We start from the raw sequence: 25,024 nt of genomic DNA on the forward strand, positions 1-25,024 counted from the left end.
TGTATGGTTGAGAGAGATATATATTACTTCCACTTTATAGACAGGAATGTCTAAGTATATTCCAAAGAACACCCCTCCTTCTCTCCACCGCTACCAGTATATATACTCCACTTTAGACACCCCTCCTTCTCTCCACCTCTACCAGTATATATACTCCACTTTAGACACCCTCCTTCTCTCCACCGCTACCAGTATATATACTCCACTTTAGACACCCCTCCTTCTCTCCACCGCGCACAGTATATATACTCCACTTTAGACACCCCTCCTTCTCTCTCCACCGCATACCAGTATATATACTCCACTTTAGACAACCCCTCCTTCTCTCCACCGCTACCAGTATATATACTCCACTTTAGACACCCTCCTTCTCCTCGCACCGCTACCAGTTATATACTCCACTTTAGACACCCCTCCTTCTCCTCCACCGACCAGATATATATACTTCCACTTTAGACACCCTCCTTCTCTCACCGCCACCAGTATATATACTCCACTTTAGACACCCCTCCTTCTTTCCACCGCTACCAGTATATATTACTCCACTCTTAGACACCCTCCTTCTCTCCCCGCTACAGTATATATACTCCACTTTAGACACCCCTCCTTTCTCTCCACCGCTACCAGTATATATACTCCACTTTAGACACCCCTCCTTCTCTCCACGCTTACCAGTATATTACTCCACTTTAGACACCCTCCTTCTCCCACCGCTACCAGTATATATACTCCACTTTTAGACACCCCTCCTTCTCTCCCGTACCAGATATAATATACTCCACTTTAGACACCCCTCCTTCTCTCCGCCGCTACCAGTATATATACTCCACTTTAGACACCCCTCCTTCTCTCCGCCGCTACCAGTATATATACTCCACTTTAGACACCCCTCCTTTCTCTCCGCCCTACCAGTATATATACTCCACTTTAGACACCCCTCCTTCTCTCCCCGCTACCAGTATATATACTCCACTTTAGACACCCCTCCTTCTCTCCGCCGCTACCAGTATTATATAACTCCACTTTAGACACCCCTCCTTCTCTCCGCCGCTACCAGTATATATACTCCACTTTAGACACCCCTCCTTCTCTCCACCGCTACCAGTATATATACTCCACTTAGACCCCTCCTTCTCTTCCACCGCCCCACCAGTATATATACTCCACTTTAGACACCCCTCCTTCTCTTCCACCGCCTACCAGATATATTACTCCACTTTAGACACCCCTTCCCTTCCCTTCCTCCACCGCCACCAGTATATATATACTCCACTTTAGACACCCCCCTCTCTCTCACCGCTACCAGTATATATACTCCACTTTAGACACCCCTCTTCTCTCCACCGCTACCAGTATATATACTCCACTTTAGACACCCCTCCTTCTCTCCACCGCTACCAGTATATATACTCCACTTTAGACACCCTCCTTCTCTCCACCGCCACCAGTATATATACTCCACTTTAGACACCCCTCCTTCTCTCCACCGCCTACCAGTATATATACTCCACTTTAGACACCCCTCCTTCTCTCCACCGCTACCAGTATATATATCTCCACTTTAGACACCCCTCCTTCTCTCCACCGCTACCAGTATATATACTCCACTTTAGACACCCTCCTTCTTCTCCCGCTACCAGTATATTACTCCACTTTAGACACCCCTCCTTCTCTCCACCGCTACCAGTATATATACTCCACTTTAGACACCCCTCCTTCTCTCCACCCTACCAGTATATATACTCCACTTTAGACACCCCTCCTTCTCTCCACCGCTACCAGTATATATACTCCACTTTGACACCCCTCCTTCTCTCCACCGCACCAGTATATACTCACTTTAGACACCTCCTTTCTCTCCCGCTACCAGTAATATACTCCACTTTAGACACCCCTCCTTCTCTCCACCGCTACCAGTATATATTCTCCACTTTAGACACCCCTCCTTCTCTCCACCGCTACCAGTATATATACTCCACTTTAGACACCCCTCCTTCTCTCCACCCTACCAGTATATATACTCCACTTTAGACACCCCTCCTTCTCTCCCCCTACCAGTATATATACTCCACTTTAGACACCCCTCCTTCTCTCCACCCTACCAGTATATATACTCCACTTTAGACACCCCTCCTTCTCTCCACGCCACCAGTTATATATACTCCACTTTAGACACCCCTCCTTCTCTCCACCGCTACCAGTATATATACTCCACTTTAGACACCCCTCCTTCTCTCCACCGCTACCAGTATATATACTCCACTTAGACACCCCTCCTTCTCTCCACCGCTACCAGTATATATTACTCCACTTTAGACACCCCTCCTTCTCTCCACCGCTACCAGTATATATACTCCACTTTAGACACCCCTCCTTCTCTCCGCCGCTACCAGTATATATTTCTCCACTTTAGACACCCCTCCTTCTCTCCGCGCTACCATATATATTCTCCACTTTAGACACCCCTCCTTCTCTCCACCGCTACCAGTATATATACTCCACTTTAGACACCCCTCCTTCTCTCCACCGCTACCAGTATATATACTCCACTTTAGACACCCCTCCTTCTCTCCACCGCTACCAGTATATATACTCCACTTTAGACACCCTCCTTCTCTCCACCGCTACCAGTATATATCTCCACTTTAGACACCCTCCTTCTCTCCACCGCTACCAGTATTATACTCCACTTTAGACACCCCTCCTTCTCTCCACCTCGTACCAGTATATATTCTCCACTTTAGACACCCCTCCTTCTCTCCACCTCTACCAGTATATATTCTCCACTTTAACACCCCTCCTTCTCTCCACCTCTACCAGTATATATACTCCACTTTAGACACCCCTCCTTCTCTCCACCGCACCAGTATATATACTCCACTTTAGACACCCCTCCTTCTCTCCACCGCCCACCAGTATATATTCTCCACTTTAGACACCCCTCCTTCTCTCCACCGCTACCAGTATATATTCTCCACTTTAGACACCCCTCCTTCTCTCCACCGCCACCAGTATATATTCTCCACTTTAGACACCCCTCCTTCTCTCCACCGCTACCAGTATATATTCTCCACTTTAGACACCCCTCCTTCTCTCCACCGCCACCAGTATATATTCTCCACTTTAGACACCCCTCCTTCTCTCCACCGCTACAGTATAATTCTCCACTTTAGACACCCCCTTCTTTCTCCGCCGCCACCAGTATATATTCTCCACTCTAGACACCCTCCTTCTCTCCACCACTACCAGTATATATTCTCCACTCTAGACACCCTCCTTCTCTCCACCGCCACCAGTATATATTCTCCACTTAGACACCCCTCCTTCTCTCCACCGCCACCAGTATATATTCTCCACTCTAGACACCCCTCCTTCTCTCCACCGCCACCAGATTATTTTTGGAGAGAAGGAGGGGTGTCTAAAGTGGAGTATATATACTGGTAGAGGTGGAGAGAAGGAGGGGTGTCTAAAGTGGAGAATATATACTGGTAGCGGTGGAGAGAAGGAGGGGTGTCTAAAGTGGAGAATATATACTGGTAGCGGTGGAGAGAAGGAGGGGTGTCTAAAGTGGAGTATATATACTGGTAGTGGTGGAAACATGTCTTGGTCTGAATACAGCTGTGTCGACTCTTTGGGAAGAATTAAACCTCCGTGAGTTATTTACTCACGGAGGATTAGAACCTAACACTAGGCACACTACAAATTTCATTTTACCAAGTTCCTGTGAAGCAATTGTAATGAGTCTGCCACAACATGCCCAAGAGTCTTCTCATTAGCAATGGTTAGTTTGTGTTTCATGTCATTGTGTATTAAAACACAATTTGATATCATTGTCAGGGGTTTTCTCAAATAGTTTGAATGGGGAATTGAGCTTCCCGGGAAAATGTTGACCAAGGAAGCAACCGTAACAAAAAGGGGTGGGGCTCAGTGAAGGATCAATTCCTTTCTATTGAAATACCTTTATGACCTGTGGCTATTTGATATGTGGCCAGAAGACACTCATCAACACAAACAGTCTTCCTCTTGTGATCAAACACCASCAAAAAAGAGATMAAAAAAGAAGCAAGAAGTGAATGACAGGAAGTGGCCAGGGGACCTACCTGAATGGTGGAGGCCGCAGCTGACCTGCACAGCTGTCATCTCGCAGTCGAAAAGCACCGCCCCCGGAGGGTAAGTGGTGATCTTACTGACGTCCTTCTCCCCTCGMTCGCTGCTCCCTTCTGCAAAGGTGAACAGGCCGTCAGATAGGTGGAGAGAGGGAAGGATGGAGCAGGTAGGAGAGAGACAGAGGGGGGTAGGGGTTAAGAAAGAGGGATAGAACTCTGTTTGCAGCTTCAGAGATKGGTGTCTCAGGATCGGAACACCGACAGTCCTGGGGAAGCTGAAATGAGCAAGTGATTCCGAGAAAAAAAAGGAGAGAAGGAAGAAAAGGCAATGAAGGCATGCGAAAAGGTAAAAAAGGTAAAAACTCTCAAAATCTCAAACAGAGCAGGACTCTGGGGGTTGTTAAGATTGATCCATGTTCAATTTCAATGTGGTGTATCGCTTGTAGGTGCTTGTGACACCTAACTACACAGCAACAGAATCCAGGGCTTAGTCCAGTTCTTTCCAGCTTTCGTTTAAAACGTTCGGGAAAATACTGTCATACCTGTTCTGTATAAAAGTTTAAACTAACGTTACTTACTTCTGTATAAAAGTTTAAACTAACGTTACTTAAGTTAAGAGGAGTGCAAAATAAGGGTACAAGAACACACCCTCTCCCCTTGATGCTTTACCTCTATAGTAGCATAATATCCTATATTTGACCTTCAAAAACAAATGATATCAAATGTTAATTATTTGTCACGTGCCGAACACAACATCTGTAGAATTTACAGTGAAATGCTCACTTATAAGCCCTTAACCAACAAAGCAGTTAAGAAAAATAAGTAAAAAGTAGATAAGTAAAAAAGAAAAAAAAAATTAAAGAGCAGCAGTAAAATAACAGTAATGAGGCTACATACAGGGGGCACCGGTACAGAGTCAATGTGCGGGAGCACAGGTTAGTTGATGATGTGGACGCCAAGGAACTTGAAACTCTCAAGCTGCTCCACTACAGCCCCTTCAATGAGAATGGGGTGTGCTCAGTCCTCCTTTTCATTTAGTCCACTTTCATCTCCTTTGTCTTGATCACGTTGCGGGAGAGGTTGTTGTCCTTGCACTACACGGTCAGGTCTCTGATCTCCTCCCTATAGGCTGTCTCATCGTTGTCGGTGATCAGGCCTACCACTGTTGTGTCATCAGCAAACTTAATGATGGTGTTGGAGTCATGCCTGGCCATGCAGTCATGAGTGAACAGGGAGTACAGGAGGGGACTGAGAACGCACCCCTGAGGGGCCCCCGTGTTGAGGATCAGTGTGGCGGATGTGTTGTTACCTACCCTTACCACCTGGGGGCGGCCTGTCAGGAAGTCCAGGATCCAGTTGCAGAGGGAGGTGTTTAGTCCCATGGTCCTTAGCTTATTGATGAGCTTTGAGGGTACTATGGTGTTGAACGCTGAGTTGTAGTCAATGAATAGCATTCTCACGCATGTGTTCCTTTTGTCCAGGTGGGAAAGGGCAGTGTGGAGTGCAATAGAGATTGCATCTGTGGATCTGTTGGGGCAGTATACAAATTTGAGTGGGTCTAGGGCTTCTGGGATAATGGTGTTGATGTGGGCCATGACCAGCCTTTCAAAGCACTTCATGGCGACACACTTGAGTGCTACAGGTCGGTAGTTATTTAGGCAGGTTACCTTAGTGTTCTTGGGCACAGGGACTATGGTGGTCTGCTTGAAACATGTTGGAATTCCAGACTCAGTCAGGGACATGTTTAAAATGTCAGTGAAGACACTTGCCAGGTGGGCAGCGCATGCTCGGAGTACACGTTCTGGTAATCCRTCTGGCCCTAAGGCCTTGTGAATGTTGACCTGTTTAAAGGTCTTACATCGGCTAYGGAGAGCGTGATCATACAGTAGTCCAGAAGAGCTGATGCTCTCATGCATGCTTCAGTGTTGCTTGCCTCGAAAAGAGCATAGAAGTAATTCAGCTCGTCTGGATGGCTCATGTCACTGGGCAGCTCGCGGCTGTGCTTCCCTTTGTAATCTGTAATAGTTTGCAAGCCCTGCCGCATCCGACGAGCGTCGGAGCCGGTGTAGTACAATTCGATCTTAAGTGACATGCTTTAGAAAATCCATCCTCCCTTAGAATTTTTTTCTATCCAAAGTCAATACCTAGACATTCCCCTCGTCTCAACCTCAGAACCATCAATTGAGGGGGAGAAATTAGGGTAGAAGAGGGAAAGATCTTAGTATAGAATTATCTTAATGGGTAAACCAGTTTGACATATTATTAATCCTGATTAGAATAGTGGGATGGTTCTCTTTTACATCTTCTATCTGCATTTTCCTCTACAACATCTTAAAGCTGTAATGTGTAACTTTTTAGGCTCCCCGACCRAATTCACATAGAAATGTGAGTTATATATTTGTCACTCTCATTGAAAGCAAGTCTAAGGACCGGTGGATCTATTCTATGTGCACTATTTCTATGTTTCCAGTTACAGGTAGTTTTTGCATCCTTCACGTTTGGTTTTGTACACCAGCTTCAAACAGCTGRAAAATACAAAATATTTAGTTATTGAAAATATACAGTATTTCACAGGGGTTTAGCTGATACAATGATTATCTACACTATAGATTGCTTGTTTTGTCAAACTGAAATTAGGAGAACTACTAGAATTTTAACAACCAGGAAATGGTGGAGCATATTGCACCTTTAATTTGTTGCTTCCAAATATAACCACAGGGAACAGACACAATCTATTTATACCAATTAGTTATTATCCATGAAGGATATTTTAAAATGTGCCCTGTTCAGATAAAAAAAATATACAGAATTATTGAATTTGTTACTATAAATACTAATTTGAAAGCCTGCACCGATGTCTAGGGTAACATAAAATAGGCGCAATTGGTGTCGGAAGTCTAGCCCGTCACAACTTCTCTCCTCTCTGATCTATCCCATAATAATCTGCTTGTTAGTTGAGGCTAGGCACTTTGACAACGCCTGATGTTTCACATGCATCTAATTCTGCTGTATAAGTCGACGGCCACTGTAAGAAATCTACTCCGCTGCTTAGAGAGTTGTTCAATCGAGTTAGTCTGTGATATAGATTTTTCTTTAACAAAAGTAGTGTCGCCGTCCAAGGACTCGAGTGCCAAAGCAGAAGAAGAATTAACATAGACTCCCAATTGTTTCTTATTCTCCGCACCAGAGATGCCCCAGAGAGAGGGAACCAATTTAGAACGGGTCTTTAATTAAAAGGGGCAGATCAAAAAAGTGCAAAGCTGTCACCACCCCACTGTTTCAGRAAACAGCTGGGRGATGGGGCTGGAGAAATGTAACCACTGTCAAATTCATAGACAGAGCTATGGATGCATGGACTGACCATCCCTGAGATCAAAATTATAGTCCTAACCATGTTTTGAAGGTATATGGTGTTTGTTTACAATTGCATCGTTTACAAACGAGTAGAAAAAGCTTATATTTTCGGGTTTTGATGGGGTTAGACAAATTATGCATTTATAAGTTATATTCTTCAAGAATCAATGGCTATACACCGTATATCATGAATTAATTTTTTTGTAGCAATCGCATTGTTGCAATCACATTTAAAGGAGCTGTCCTAGAGAGGAAATKCACATTTAGGTTCCAACTCCAAAGAATGATGAAGGCATCTTGTACATATTCACGAATTGGGTGTGGGAATTTCCACGTGGCGTTGATAAACATCAACAAATAGGGCACTGACAGGTGTCAGCGTGGCTAACTGGCATGCTAACCTTATCTACAGTCGGGAAGTATTCAGACACCTTGACTTTTTCCACATTTTGTTACATTACAACCTTATTCTGAAATTGCTTAAATTGTTTCCCCCCCTCATCAATCTACACACCACACCCCATAATGACAATGCAATTTTTTTTTTTTACATGTATAAAAAAAAAACTGAAATACCACATTCAGACCTTCACTCAGAACTTTGTTGAAACACCTTCAGCAGCGATTACAGCCTTGAGTCTTCTTGGYACAAGACGTCGGCCGATTAATTAGGGCCGATTTCAACTTTTCATAACAATCGGAAATCTGTATTTTTGGACACCGATTTGGCAGATTTATTTATTTATTTCTTTATTTAATCTATTTAACTAGGCAAGTCAGTTAAGAACACATTCTTATTTTCAATGACGGCCTACGAACGGTGGGTTAACTGCCTCGCTCAGGGGCAGAACGACAGATTTTTACCTTGTCAGCTCGGGGGATTCAATCTTGCAACCTTACAGTTAACTAGTCCAACGCTCTAACCACCTGATTACATTGCACTCCATGAAGAGCCTGCCTGGTACGCAAATGCAGTAGAAGCCAAGGTAAGTTGCTAGCTAGCATTAAACTTATCTTATAAAAAACAATCAATCAATCATAATAACTAGTTAACTACACATGGTTGATTATATTACTAAGTTATCTAGCGTGTCCTGCGTTGCATATAATCGATGCGGTGCGTATCGTTGCGCCAAAGTGTACCTAACCATAAACATCAATGCCTTTCTTAAAATCAATACACAGCAGTATATCTTTTTTTAACCTGCATATTTAGCTAAAATAAATCCAGTTTAGCAGGCCATATTAACCAGGTGAAATTGTGTCACTTCTCTCACGTTCATTGCATGCAGAGTCAGTGTATATGCAACAATTTGGGCTTACCAAACCCTTACCTGCCGACATCCACAAACCCACACCCACCACTGTAACCATGCTCAATATTTGATCCTCTGCCTTTTCTGCTCTCCAAACAAAAACACACACAGATCTTCCCCTAACCCCTCCTAGCCCATACCTTGTCCCTCCTCCAGCCGGTGTCGGCGGTTGATCCGCTGGCGTTTCTCCTCCTGCCGGATCTGGATGTGCTCCTGGATGTTGACTCCTGGTGGGGGAGGGACAGGCACAGCTGAAACACACACCAAAGAGAGAACCAGGTGGAGGAGACAACACATAACATGGATGAATGATGGCGGGAGGAGACATGGAGAAGCGATGCGTCTATACATTTGCCTTGAAACTGATATGAGGTTATTTTACTGTTTCACTAGACTCAAAATTCTAACCAAATCCCACTTTCTCACTATTGGTTCACATTACTAATTCCTCCTAATAGAAAGGCACCTGGCATGGTTAAAAAATCCGCTTAGAAAGATTTTCAATTTAGCATTAACACTGGAGTGATAGATGTGCAGATGATGTGCAAGTAGAGATACTGGGGTGCAAAAAAACAAAAAATAAATAATATGGGGATGATGTAGGTTGGGTGGGCTATTTACCGATGTGCTGTGTACAGGTGCAGTGATCGGTGAACTGCTCTGACAGCTGATGCTTAAAGTTAGTGAGGAAGATATGAGTCTCCAGCTTCAGTGATTTTTGCAACTCGTTCCAGTCATTGGCAGCAGAGAGCTAGAAGGAAAGGAGGTGTTGGCTTTGGGGATGACCAGTGAAATATACCTGCTGGAGTGCGTGCTACGGGTCGGTGTTGCTATGGTGACCAGTGAGCTGAGATTAGGCAAGACTTTACCTAGCAGAGACTTATAGATGACCTAGAGCCAGTGGGTTTGGCGACAAATATGAAGCAAGGGCCAGCCAACGAGAGCATACAGATCCCAGTGGTGGGTAGAATATGGGGCTTTGGTGACAAAACGGATGGCACCGTGATAGACTGCATCCAGTTTGCTGAGTAGAGTGTTGGAGGCTATTTTGTAAATGACATCGTCGAAGTCAAGGATCAGTAGGATAGTCAGTTTGACGAGGGTATGTTTGGCAGCTTGAGTGAAGGAGGCTTTGTTGCGAAATAGGAAGCCGATTCTAGATTTAATTTTGGATTGAAGACGGCTTAATGTGAGTCTGGAAGGAGAGTTTACAGTCTAACTAGACACCTAGGTATTTGTAGTTGTTCACATATTCTAAGTCATAGCTGTCCAGAGTAGTGATGCTAGTCAGGCGGGCGGGTGCGGGCAGCGATCGGTTGAAGAGCATGCATTTCATTTTACTAGCATTTAAGAGCAGTTGGAGGCCACAGAAGGAGAGCTGTATGGCATTGAAGCTCGTTTGGAGGTCAGTTAACACAGTGTCCAAAGAAGGGCCAGATGTATACAGAATGGTATCGTCTGCGTAGAGGTGGATCAGAGAATCAGCAGCAGCAAGAGCGACATTGATATATACAGAGAAAAGAGTAGGTCTGAGAATTGAACCCTGTGGCACCCCCATAGAGACTGCCAGAGGTCGGAAGAAAAGGCCAACCGATTTGACACACTGAACTCTATCTGAGAAGTAGTTGGTGAACCAGGCGAGGCAGTCATTTGAGAAACCAAGGCTATTGAGTCTGCCGATAAGAATGCATTGATTGACAGAGTCGAAAGCCTTGGACAGGTCAATGAAGACAGCTGCACAGTACTGTATTTTATCGATGGCGGTTATGATATCGTTTAGGACCTTGAGCATGGCTGAGGTGCAGCCATGACCAGCTCGGAAACCAGATTGCATAGCGGAGAAGGTACGGTGGGATTCGAAATGGTCAGTGATCTGCTTGTTCACTTGGCTTTTGAAGACATAAGAAAGGCAGGGCAGAATTGACATGAGTTTGTAACAGTTTGGGTCTAGAGTGTCTCCCACTTTGAAGAGGGGGATGACCGCAGCAGCTTTCCAATCTCTAGGGATCTCAGACGATACGAAAGAGAGGTTGAACAGGGGTTGCAACAATTGCAGCGGAGAATTTTAGAAAGAGAGGGTCCATATTGTCTAGCCCAGCTGATTTGTAGGGGTCCAGATTTTGCAGCTCTTTCAGAACATCAGCTATCTAGATTTGGGTGAAGGAGAAGCGGAGGGGGCTTGGGCAAGTTGCTGTGGGGGGTGCCGAGCTGTTGGCCGGGGTAGGGGAAGCAAGGTGGAAAGCATGACCAGCCGTAGAAAAATGCTTATTGAAATCATCAATTATCGTAGATTAATTGGTGGTGACAGTGTTTCCTATCCTCAGTGCAGTGGGCAGCTGGGAGGAAGTGCTCTTATTCTCCATAGACTTTACAGTGCCCCAACACTTTTGGGAATTTGTGCTACAGGAAGCAAATTTCTGTTTGAAAAAGCTAGCCTTAGCTTTCCTAAATGACTGCGTATATTGGTTCCTAACTTCCCTGAAAAATTGCATATCGCGGGGAATATTCGATGCTAATGCAGTACACTACAGGATGTTTTTGTACTGGTCAAGGGCAGTCAAGTCTGGAGTGAACCAAGGGCTTCATCTGTTCTTAGTTCTACATTTTTTGAATGGGGCATGCTTATTTAAGATGGTGAGGAAAGCACTTTTAAAGAATAACCAGGCATCCTCTACTGACGGGATGAGGTCAATATTTTTCCAGGACACCCGGGCCAGGTCGATTAGAAAGGCCTGCTCGCTGAAGTGTTTTAGAGAGCGTTTGACAGTGATGAGGGGTGGTCGTTTGACCGCGGACCCGTTACGGGCGCAGGCAATGAGGCAGTGATCACTGAGATCCTGGTTGAAGACACCAGAGGGCAAATTGGTCAGGATGATATCTATGAGGGAGCCCTTGTTTACGGATTTAGGGTTGTACCTGGTAGGTTCCTTGATAATTTGAGCTTTGAGGGCATCTAGCTTAGATTGTAGGATGGCCGGGGTGTTAAGCATATCCCCGTTTCGGTCACCTAACAGTATGAACGCTGAAGATAAATGGGGGGCAATCAATTCACATATGGTGTCCAGGTTTTTTTTTTTTTTTAAGTAGAAGCTCTTACTGTTTGGTCACAGACCTGGCACATATGACAGAACTCTGCAGACTATCTCTGCAGTAGATTGCAACTCCACCCCCTTTGGCAGTTCTATCTTGACGGAAAATGTTGTAGTTGGGGATGGAAAATGTCATAATTTTTCGTGGCCTTCCTAAGCCAGGATTCAGGCGGCACGGCTAGGACATCAGGGTTGGCGGAGTGTGCTAAAGCAGTGAATAAAACAAACTTAGGGAGGAGGCTTCTGATGTTAACATGCATGAAATCAAGGCTTTTACGGTTACAGAAGTCATCAAATGAGAGCGCCTGGGGAATAGGTGTGGTACTGGGGAATACAGGGCCTGGATTAAAAACTCTACATCACCAGAAAAACAGAGGAGGAGTAGGATAAGGGTACGGCTAAAGGCTATAAGAACTGGTCGTCTAGTGCGTTGGGAACAGAGTAAAAGGAGCCGATTTCTGGGCGTGGTAGAATAGATGCAAGGCACAATGTACAGACAAGGGTATGGTAGGATGTGAGTACAGTAGAGGTAAACCTAGGCGTTGAGTGACTATGAGAGAGGTTGCGTCTCTGGGGACACTAGTTAAGCCAGGTGAGGTCTCCGCATGTGTGGGGGGTGGGACAAAAGAGCTATCTAAGGCATGTTGAGCGGGACAGTGGGTTCTACAGTGAAATAAAACAATGAGAACTAACCGAGAAAGCGCTAGACAAGGAATATTGACATTAGAGACGGGCATAAAGCAATCACGGGTGTTGATCGGGAGAGCTAAGAGAACAACGGGAAAATGGCGATGAATGGACAGAGCGTGTCATTTGGTACACACAGGGCCTGAGTTCGAGGCTGAGGCCGACAGATAAACCAAAAGAGGTACCGCTTTAGTGAACAGTCCAGCAGGCATCAGCTGTGTAGCCGAGTGATCATAGGGTCTAATGAGCAGCAATAGGGGAGTCAGGGAGCAGTTCAGTAGTCACTACTACACTAGGCGAGCAGGACACACAGCGTTCAGAAAGCTAGCGGGCCGGGGATAGCGGATGGGTCTTCGGCGGAACCGCAACGGAAAAGCCTGTTGAAACCACATCAGACGATTACGTTGGCAGACCAGTCGTGATGGATCGGCGGGGCTCCGTGACGACAATGAAGGGTCCAGGCCAATTGGCAAAATAGGTATTGTAGCCCAATAATTAGCTGGTCTATGGGCCTAGCTCAAATCTAACTCAAGGCTAACTAGTGCTTGCTTCGGGACAGAGGCGTTAGCTAACAGTAGCCACTCGGTTGCAGCTAGCTAGCTGCGATGATCCGGTGTAACGGCCCAGAGCTTGCGGCAGGAATCCGGTGATGTGGCAGGGAGAAGCAGTCCGATATGCTCTGGGTTGATATCGCGCTGTGCAGACTGGCAGGTATTGTCCGAGCTAAAGCTGGCAGGTGTCCGAGCTAAAGGTGAAGACCGCTAGCCATGGCTAACAACGACTGTAGCTAGTTAGCTCCAGATGGAGGTTCCAGTTATAAGGAATAAAAATAGCAGATCCGTACCACATTGGGTGAGGGGGGTTGCAGGAAAGTATATTTAGTTCGTAGATAGAAAGTGAGGTTAAAATATATACGACAAAAAAAAAGACTATTTACACAGGATAAGACAAAGACAAACACACTGCTACGCCATCTTGGATACAAATGTAGGAATTATATGATGAGAACATTACAATCTTTTATATAGTCAATAATTCCATTTTGCCCATACTTTTGCTGAAGAATATTAATAAGCTCACCGTTTTGACACCACAAAATCRACCAAATTTGCTAAATAGCACTGCTAATAGCTCAATTGAAAATACTGCGATGGAAGAAATTCCTTTATAACTTTCTACCACTTCCTGGATTTAGTCATTTAAGTTCAGACTGAACTATATTATCAATCAATAAAAAATATATATAGTCTATGAACTAAGCAACTGACTACATGTTCTTTAACTAACCCACTCCTGGTCTAGGGAAAACACTGTGTGAGACATGTAGCAATGTTTAAGCAATGTGCTGACATGGAATGACAGACAAAAGATACATAAAAGAAGCAGACAACATTGATGCCTTGTGGGTCATGACTGTTTGCAAATGAATACATCAAACCGGAACATGCAGCTAGACTACATATACAAATGTATGTGGACACCTCTACAAATTAGTGGATTCTGCTATGCCAGGAGAACGCTACCTGCCCCAATGCATAATGCCAATTGTAAGGTTTGGTGGAAGAGGAATAATGGTCAGGGACAGTTTTTCATGGTTCGAGCCTGGGCCCCTTAGTTCCAGTGAAGGGAAATCTTAACGCTACAGCATACAATGACATTCTAGACGATTCTGTGCGTCCAACTTTGTGGGAACAGTTTGAGGGAAGGCCCTTTCATGACAATGTCCCTGAGCACAAAGCCAGGTCTATACAGAAAGGTTTGTCGAGATCAGAGATTAGTGGATAAATTGGAACGCCGACTGCGAGCCAGGCCTAATCGCCTAACATCAGTGCCCGACCTCACTAATGCTCGTGGCTCAATGGAAGCCAGTCCCTGCAGCAATGTTCCAACATCTAGTGGAAAGCCTTCCCAGAAGAGTGGAGGCTGTTCAAGCTGCAAAGGGGGGACCAATTCCATATTAATGCCCAAGACTATGGAATAAGATTTTCGACAAACAGGTGTCCAAATAATTTTGGTCATGTAATGTATATTGAGCAACTGTTATTGTGTGTTATACCTAGTAGTAGGTCTAGTGGTATCATCTCCTTGACAGCGTCAAAGATGCCCCTCTGTCTAGCCTCCTGTCCATCCAGCTCCCTGGCGCAGGCCTTACAGCAGCCACACGCTGAGCAGCCAGACTCCCCCGAACCACAGCCACAGATACTGAGAGGGAGAGAGAGATACACACACACAACAAATTACACAAGTAGACACACACACATCAAAATAAACACGAGCAAACGCAGACATCCACAAAGACACAAGACAAACACAATCACACAAACACACAGAGAAACAAATATTAGTGCATCTGATCAGCATTCTGACTCTGCAATACTGATTAGTAAAGATAGATCACTGAGCACTAGAAATAGCAAATAGACTTAAGCATTAACTTAGACTAGGGCTGTCCCCGACAAAAAAAATTATCTTAGTCTAAATTTTAAAACGTGTATTTTCCCATATATATATATATATATATATAGACACGATATGTTTGAATAAAATCAACTATATGTAGGCTACTGAGCTTGTCTGATGCTTTAAGCACTGCGATAAAAAATGAAGACAAATGACTAAAGAGGGAGCCAGAGATAGCCTAACCAGAAGAACCTGTTCCCGACCCTCATCCCTCTGCTGCTGGCCTTCGCAGATTCTGCCATTATGCACCTGAAGTTGCCAGTAATAGGCTACACCAGCAGTCGGCAACCTTTTCCATTTGGAGTGCCAAGTTATCGTACCATTTCTACTGCCAGTTATGATTTTCATATGCACAATTTCATGGAACAGTTTAATATCATTTATAATAACGTCTTCATATCTCAAAATCAATGTCATGTGGTTAATCAAAATTCTATCTAAATGAAATTGATACAAATCTAAAAGTAACTTCTATTGCCATTGCCAATATGTAAAAATAGCCTCAATACATGAAGCCAACAAATAAAAACATTGCAGCCCGCAGGTAGAAAATATCCTGCTAAAAACAAATATCCTATTAATGACATTGCATGGCCTGTCTGCAAGAAACTGGAAACATTGCATCATCTATTGTATTAACTTGGTCGGGCCCGAAACTCCTGCTAGCAAACTTGCAACATTGTATAAAATATTCTAGGCCCTCAGAGTTTCACGCCAGTGAATCTCGGTCGAACAACAGCCTATCGACCAAACAATCGACCAGTCGACTAAATGGGGTCAGCCCTAACTTAGACCCAAACATAAATGTACGTTCTCTTAACAAAGATACCGCAACAAGTGAACGGTGTGTGTGTGTGTGTGTGTGTGTGTGTGTGTGTGTGTGTGTGTGTGTGTGTGTGTGTGAGAGAGAGTGTGTGTGAGAGAGTGAATGTGTGCGTATATCTCCCTCTTCGTCAAGTTTTCCCAGACTAATTTTCATGATCGGAGTGAAATCCTATTCGCTTTTGCTAGGATCAGTATGCCGGGACTCGCATAGCTTGAGTGGGTCAAGGACACGCAGCTGTTTCGTTCTCCAGACCCTTGTCCGATGACTGGCAATGTCATTACATTTTGGTCGTGCATCTTGTAGTATAAGCAAAGTTATGACATAATTGGGAAAGGCTTGCCAATAGCCAGTGAGCTCTCAGCATGTGAGACTAAAACAATGATGGCGAAGAGGAACGCAACAGCACGCACTGTGTGGACCGAGGTGATGGAGAACAGATTGGTGGAGCTGTGGCCTTTTCAATATTACCTCTGCGTCATACCATGACACCAAAAAGATCATTTTATAAAATCTAATTATATCCATATTCTGCGCCTCCGTCTCTTGACGTTTCTGCACATAGTAATATTAGCTCGCTGTTTGCGCGTCTGCATTTCCTTCCTACGACAACGGAGAAACCTGGGGTTGAGGATGGACGGAATGAAAGATGTGTGACAAGGACATCCGGAAATGTGAGCATGTCCAAGTTGTTAAGGTTTCAGAAGTCATGTAGTGTATGCCCAGCATTACCCTCCGGGTACTCTGTCGGGCCGTCCGCTGCTGACACAGCTGGCTCCGTAGCCGGTGCAGTCTCCACACACGGTGCACACCATGCACTGGTCCAGCTTCCACTTGTGCATGCCCGGCTGGCACATCATGCTCTTCTCCTCCTTCTCCTCCAGCTCATCCTCCAGGTCCTCTTCCATGGCGGTCGCCATGCTCTCAATGCCAAATGCTACAGGGTGTAGAGAAGACAAGTTTATTATATTTAAAGTGTGTTTTTCACACATGGGTGATGCATGCAAAATACAGAAAATATACATGCCCCCCAAAAAATGTGGGTCTGTGTTTAATTTGTGTGCTCATGCGTGCATCTGTGTATGCGTGTGTATGCGCATAGTGTATGTGCGTCCATCATGCATGTTACCTTTCCCTGCCTGGTTCATGGCCCCGGTTTCTCGGCCACACTGGCCCTTGTTGTTTACCCCAAACGTCCAGACCTCTCCGATCTTGGTCAGGACACAGGTGTGGGCCTTCCCCATGGCTACCTGGGTTACAATGTGACCCTTCAGGTCTGAAACCTGGCCTGGAAGGGGCACAAGAGAGACGGCAGAACACATTGATACTGTATAGTGACTGTTGAAGACCTAGCCTCAACCCAACTGAATCATGCTACGTTCCACTTAACGGAACAGAACTCAGTCTGAATTTCCAGGCTACAAAAAAACATTATCAAACCAACAAGGCTTTTAATAAAGCTGTCTTTGACAGCCACATTGTAACATGTCAGTCTAATATTTTTCATTTGTGAACATGTGCACGAATGAACACTGCCCATTAACAATTGTGAACATTTGCCAAACGCAACCCAAAATAAACCTGTTCCCCTGTCTCTACCCCACTCACAGGTGCTGTCGCTGTAGATGGCGTCCTTGCCGAACATGTAGAGCTCTCCGTCTTTGGTGACGATGCCGCTGCTGCCGTTGTTGCAGGCCGTGTTCACCGCCGTCTTGGTCTCCAGCTTCATCATCTTCTTGGGCTTGTAGGGCTTCGGTTGGCGCCGGCTCTTGGCTGGAGAGTAGACCGTAGAGGTAAAACAGATGTCTCCGTGCAAAAGACAACACTGGTGAAGTGGTAGATAACAATGTGATTGTGATAGGTCAAAGTTCGTTGGAATTTATTCTGAATGCAATGCTTTTCTCATTGAAGACCGTCATCCTTACCAAAAGACACAGAATGTCATTTTTTGTTGTTGTGTGTGTGTGAAAGCGATGTCTGTTCTCATCCATGTGTGTTCTCGTCTGTGTAGGTGTGAAATATAATAAAAAAATGTATTTATCCCATGAGCCGAATACAAGGGCTGTAGACTTCACCGTGAAATGCTTGCTTCACGAGCCCTTACCAACAAAACAAATAGTAACACAAGAGGAATAAAATATTCCAGAATTAAGATGTATACGGGGACTTTAATGAACCTTTATTTTAACGGGGTGTCATATTGAGCCCAAGCCTCTTTTTCAAATGAACCCTGCACAATACAAACACACAATTACTAAACTACAAAAGACTAAATTACAAAACATGATCATAAAAAATAAATCTTCACTTAGAGCAATCCCCACTAATGTTTTAAAATCCTGAAAGGCCAACAGGCATTCAAGCCTGATCCTCCCTGCAACATTTGTGGAATATAAAAACCAAAAGCAGCTCTACCCAAATCAGAAGCCACCCTTGGAACCTCTAGCACTATCTTGTGCTCTTGTACTGTATTCCATTGTTTTGATCTTCACGAGTGTTTCTGCAGGAGCGCTTTGTAAATAAACTAAGCAACCTTTTTGAAACAATACACAATGGTGAGTTCTACAATTATCACCAGTAATGAATCAAAGGGCACAATGGAAAACAGCAGGTTTAAGGGTGGAAGCTTCTGCGGCCTATTGAGTACCAGTACCAGATCGATGTGCAGGGGTATGAGGTATTTGTGGTAGATATGCACATGAAGGCAGGGTAAAGTGACTAGCCATCACGATATATAATAATACGAGTAAAATAAAGAACAGAGCATCAGCTTATAATGAGTGTAAAAGTGTGTTTGAACACTACCGGTCAAAAGTTTTAGAACACCTACTCATTCAAGGGTTTTTCTTTATTTGTACTATTTTTAAACATTGTAGAATAATAGTGAAGACATCAAAACTATGAAATAAAACATATGGACTCAAAAAGTGTTAAATCAAAATATATTTTATATTTGAGATTCTTCAAAGTAGCCACCCTTTGCCTTGATGACCGCTTTGCACACTCCCGGCATTCTCTCAACCAGCTTCACCTGAAATGCTTTTCCAACAGTCTTGAAGGAGTTCCCACATWTGCTGAGCACTTGTTGGCTGCTTATCCTTCACTCCGCGGTCTGACTCATCCCAAACCATCTCAAATTGGTTGAGGTCGGGTGATTGTGAAGGGCAGGTCATCTGCTGCAGCACTCCATCACTCTCCTTCTTGGTCAAATAGCCCTTACACAGCCTGGGGGTGTGTTGGGTCATTGTCCTGTTGAAAAACAAATGATAGTCCCACTAAGCGCAAACCAGATGCGATGGCGTATCGCTGCAGAATGCTGTGGTAGCCATGCTGGTTAAGTATGCCTTGAATTCTAAATAAATCAAAGCGTCACCTGCAAAGTACCCCCACACCATAACACCTCCTCCTCCATGCGGGAAATACACATGCGGAGATCATCCATTCACCCACACCGCATCTCACAAAGACACGGAGGTTGGAACAAAAAATCTCCAAAGGACAGATTTCCACCGGTCTAATGTCCATGCTTGTGTTTCTTGGCCCAAGCAAGTCTCTTCTTTTTATTGGTGTCCTTTAGTAGTGATTTCTTCGCAGCAATTCGACCATGAATGCCTGATTCACGCCGTCTCCTCTGAACAGTAGATGTTGATGTCTGTTACTTGAACACTGAAGCATTTATTTGGGATGCAATTTCTGAGACTGGTAACTCTAACGAACTTATCCTCTGCAGCAGAGGTAACTCCATTTCTGTAGCGGTCCTCATGAGAGCCAGTTTGAGTGCTTGGTTTTTGTTATTGCAATTGAAGAAACTATCAAAGTTTTTGAAATTTTGCAGATTGTCTGACCTTCATGTCTTAAAATAATGATGGACTAATTTCTCTTTGCTTATTTGAGCTGTTCTTGCTATAACATGGACTTGGTCTTTTACCAAATAGGGCTATATTCTGTATACACCCCCACCACCTTATCACAACACAAATGATTGGCTCAAACGCATTAAGAAGGAAACAAATACTTTTAAGGAGACACACCTGTTAATTGAAATGCATTCCAGGTGACTACCTTATGAAGCTGGGTAAGAGAATGCCAAGAGTGTGCAAAGCTGTCATCCAAGGCAAAGGGTGGCTATTTGAAGAACCTCAAACATAAAATATTTTTTTGATTTAACATTTTTTTGGTTACATGTGTTATTTCATCATTTAATGTCTTCACTATTATTCTACAATGTAGAAAATAGTAAAAATAAAGAAAACCCCTTGAGCGAGTTCTAAAACTTCTGACTGGTAGTGTATGTGTGTGTGCATTTGTGTTGTGTCGGTATAAAGTGCATTCAGAAAGTATTCAGACTCGTTGACTTTTTCCACATTGTGACGTTACAGCCTTATTGTAAAATGTATTAAGTAGTTTTTTTGTCTCATCAATCTGCACACAATACCCAATAATGACAAAGAGAATACAGGTTTTGGAATTTTTTGCAAAATAAACAAAAATACCTTATTTACATAAGTATTCAGACCTTATGCTATTTGTACTCTTCCTGGGGTCCAGAAAAATTAAGGCAGTTCATACAATTTAAAACATTTACAATACAGTCACAGATTTCACAACACAGTGTGCCCTCAGGCCCCTACTCCACCACATATCTACAGTACTAAATCCATGTGTATGTATAGTGCGTGTGCCTGTGTGTCTGTGTGACTGTCAATATTTGTGTTGTTTCACAGTCCCCGGCGTAGTCTGTTCTGGACTTGAGGACTGTGAAGAGGCCTCAAGTGGCATGTCTTGTGGGGAATGCATGGGTGTCCGAGTTTATACAGACATCTCGGTGCATTCAACATGTCAATACCTCTCATAAATAAAAGCAGTGATGAAGTCAGTCTCTCCTCCACTTTCAGCCAGGAGAGATTGACATGCATATTGTTAATATTAGCTCTCTGTGTACATCCAAGTGAGCTAATTGCAATTTTGCTAAGTCTTTTTTGGTGGCAAACTAGGGCCTGTAGGACCTTCCTTGTTGATTGGGTTGTTAAGAAGGCAGAGCAGGACTTTATTACAGACAGACCTCTCTCCATCTTAACTACTACTGCATCAATATGTTTTGACCATGACAGTTTACAATCTAGTGTTACGCCAAGCAGTTTAGTCATCTCAACTTGCTAAATTTCCACATTATTTATTACAATATTTAGTTGAGGTTTAGGGTTTAGTGAGGGTTTTGTTCCAAATACAATGCTTTTAGTTTTAGAAATATTTAGGGCTGACTTATTCCTTGCCACCCACCCTGAAACCAACACATAACAAATACATCTTTCCAGCAGAAAACTATGATCAATAATGTCAAAAGCCGCACAGAAGTCTAACAAGACAGCCCCCACAATAATTTTATCATAAATTTCTCTCAGACAATCAGTTATTTGTGTAAGTGCTGTGCTTGTTGAGTGTCCTTCCCTATAAGCATGCTGAAATTGTGGTCAATTTATTTACTGTAAAATAGCATTGTATCTGGCCAAACACCATTTTTCCCAGAAGTTTACTAAGGGTTGGTAAYAGGCTGATTGGTCGGCTATTTGAGACAGAAAAGGGGGCTTTACTATTCTTGGGTAGCGGAATGACTTTAGCTTCACATCAGGCCTAGGGGCACACGCTCTCGAGTAGGCTTAAATTGAAGATGTGGCAAACAGGATAGGCAATATTGTCTGCTAGTATCCTCAGTAATTTTCCATCTAGACTGTCAGACCCCGTGGCTTGTCATTGTCGATAGACAACAATTTTTCACATCTTCCACGCTGATTTCACAGAATTCAAAAGTACAATTCTTGTCTTTCATAAATTGGTCCGATATACTTGGATGTGTAGTGTCAGCGTTTATTGCTGGCATGTCATCCTTATGTTTGTTTATCTTGCCAATGAAGAGTCATTAAAGTAGTTTGCAATCTTAGTGGGCTTTGTGATGAATGAGCCATTTGATTCAATAAATGAAGGAGCCGAGTTGGTTTTTWAATTTTTTTATGTCATTTAATGTGCCCCAAAGCTTTTTACTCTCATTCTTTATATAATTATCTTTGTTTCATAGTTTAGCTAATTTGTATTTAGTTTAGTCACATGATTTCTTAATTTGCAGTACATACATCAGTTGGGCTGCCAGACTTAATTGACATACCTTTTGCCTCATCCCTGTCGACCATACAATGTTTCAATTCCTCTTCAATCAATGGTGATTTAATAGTTTTTACAGTCATTTTCTTAATGGGTGCATGCGTATTAGTAACTGGAATAAGTAGTTTCATAAATGTGTCAAGTGCAGCTTCTGGTTGCTCCTCATTACACACCACAGACCAGCAAATATTCTTTACGTCATCAACGTATGAATCACTACAAAACTTATTGTATGACCTCTTATACACTATATTAGGCCCAGCCTTTGGAACTTTGGCTTTCCTAGATATGGCTATTATATTGTGATCACTACATCCTATGGATTTGGATACTGCTTTAAAGCAAATATCTGCAGCGTTAGTAAAGAGGTGATCAATACATGTTGATGATTAAATTCCTGTTTGTAACTACCCTGGTAGGTTGGCTGACAACCTGATACAGGTTGCAGGCACTGTTTACAGTTTAAAGTTTTTTTTCCTGAGTGGGCAGCTTGATGATAGCCAGTCAATACTTAAATCACCCAGAAAATATACTTCTCTGTTGATATCACATACAGTTGAAGTCGGAAGTTTACATACACTTAGGTTGGAGTCATTAAAACTCGTTTTTCAACCACTCCACAAATTTCTTGATAACAAACTACAGTTTTGGCAAGTCGGTTAGGACATCTACTTTGTGCATGACAACAATTGTTTACAGACTACAGTATAATTCACTGTATCACAATTCCAGCGGGTCAGACGTTTACATACACTAAGTTGACTGTGCCTTTAACTTCTTTGGGAAAGGGGGGCAGTATTGAGTAGCTTGGATGAATAAGGTGGCCAGAGTAAACTGCTTGTTACCCAGGCCCATAAGCTATGATATGCATATAAGTAGTAGATTTGGATAGAAAACACTCTAAAGTTTTCAAAACTGTTAAAATAATGTCTGTGAGTATAACAGAACTCATATGGCAGGCGAAAACCTGAGACAAATCCAACCAGGAAGTGGGAAATCTGAGGTTTGTAGTTTCATTTAAGTGATTGCCTAWCCAATATCCTGTGTCTATGGGGCCAGATTGCACTTCCCAAGGCTTCCAGCAGATGTCAACAGTCTTTAGAAAGTTGTTTGAGGCTTCTATTGTGGAAGGGGGTCGAATAAGAGCTGTTTCAACAAGTGGACTAGGCTGAGGCCAATGAGTTGTTTACTGCGCGGTCACGCGGGCGCGCCGTTCCTTCTTTTTCCTCTGTAATGAATACGCTATTGTACGGTTGGAATATTATTGAAGATTTATTATAAAAAGACCCTAAGGATTGATTGTAAACATCGTTTGATATGTTTCTACAAACTGTAATGGAACTCTTTTGACTGTCTGGATTTTGCGCTCGCGCATTGTGCCTTTGGAATAGTGAACTAAACGCGCGAACAAAACGGAGGTATTTGGACATAAATATGGACGTAATTGAACAAAACAAACATTTCTTGTGGGACTCCTGGGAGTGCATTCCGACGAAGATCAGCAAAGGTAAGTGAAGATTTATAATGCTATTTTTGACTTTTGTTGACTCCACAATTTGGCGGGTAACTTGCTTTTGTGGCTGAACGCTGTACTCAGATTATTGAATATTGTGCTTTTGCCGTAAAGCTTTTTTGAAAACTGACACAGCAGTTGCATTAAGAACAAGTGTATCTTTAATTCCATGTAAAACATGTATCTATCATCAAAGTCTATGATGAGTGTTTCTGTAATTTGATGTGGCTCTCTGCAATTTCTCTGGATGTTTTGGAGGCATTTCTGAACATGGCGCCAATGTAAACTGAGGTTTTTGGATATAAATATGAACTTTATCGAACAAAACATACATGTATTGTGTAACATTGAGTCCTGGGAGTGTCATCTGATAAAGATTGTCAAAGGTTAGTGATTCATTTTATCTATATTTCTGCTTTTTGTGACACCTCTCGTTGGTTGGAAAATGGCTGAATGCTTTCTGTGCCTAGGCGCTGTCCTAACATAATGATATGTTGTGCTTTAGCCGTAAAGCCTTTTTAAAATCGGACACTATGTTTGGATTAACGAGAAGTGTATCTTTAAAATGGTGTAAAATACTTGTATGTTTGAGGAATTTTAATTATGAGATTTCTGTTGTTTGAATTTGGCGCCCTGCAATATCACTGGCTGTTGGCGAGGTGGGACGCCAGCGTCCCGAACGATCCCAGAGAGGTTAAACAGCTTAGAAAATTCCAGAAAATGATGTCATGGCTTTAGTGGCTTTTGATAGGCTAATTGACATCATTTGAGTCAATTGGAGGTGTACCTGTGGATGTATTTCAAGGCCTACCTTCAAACTCAGTGCCTCTGTTTCACATCATGGGAAAATGTAAAGAAATCAGCCAAGACGTCAGAAAGAATTATTGTAGACTTCCACAAGTCTGGTTCATCCTTGGGAGCAATTTCCAAACGCCTGAAGGTACCACGTTCATCTGTACAAACAATAGTACACAAGTATAAACACCATGGGACCACACAGCTGTCATACCGCTCAGGAAGGAGACGCGTTCTGTCTCCTAGAGATGAACATACTTTGGTGCAAAAAGTGAATATCAATCCCAGAACAACAGCAAAGGACCTTGTGAAGATGCTGGAGGAAACTCTATATCCACAGTAAAACAAGTCCTATATCGACATAACCTGAAAGGCCGCTCAGCAAGAAAGAAGCACTGCTCCAAACCGCCATAAAAGAACAGACTGTGGTTTGCAACTGCACATAGGAACAAAGATTGTACTTTTTGGAGAAATGTCCTCTGGTGTGATGAAACAAAAATAGAACTGTTTGGCATAATGACCATCGTTATGTTTGGAGGAAAAAGGGGGAGGCTTGCAAGCCGAAGAACACCATCCCAACCTTGAAGCACAGCGGTGGCAGCATCATGTTGTGGGGGTGCTTTGCTGCAGGAGGGACTGGTGCACTTCACAAAATAGATGGCATCATGAGGAGGAAAATTATGTGGATATATTGAAGCAACATCAAGACATTAGTCAGGAAGTTA

The 25,024-nt window shown here is 43.3% G+C and overlaps 1 protein-coding gene across 1 annotated transcript in view; it reads right to left on the bottom strand.

The window, feature by feature from the left end:
• Nucleotides 1-25,024, bottom strand: part of LOC111959629 (MYC binding protein 2) — a 236,902-nt gene that overhangs the window by 129,000 nt on the left and 82,878 nt on the right. The window contains 6 exon segments of the mRNA XM_023981339.2: nt 4,101-4,220; nt 8,917-9,003; nt 14,609-14,754; nt 16,568-16,772; nt 16,965-17,123; nt 17,444-17,608. Coding sequence (XP_023837107.1) covers nt 4,101-4,220; nt 8,917-9,003; nt 14,609-14,754; nt 16,568-16,772; nt 16,965-17,123; nt 17,444-17,608 — 882 coding nt within the window.

Source organism: Salvelinus sp. IW2-2015, linkage group LG36 (genome assembly GCF_002910315.2).
Source record: "Salvelinus sp. IW2-2015 linkage group LG36, ASM291031v2, whole genome shotgun sequence".
Taxonomy (NCBI): domain Eukaryota; kingdom Metazoa; phylum Chordata; class Actinopteri; order Salmoniformes; family Salmonidae; genus Salvelinus; species Salvelinus sp. IW2-2015.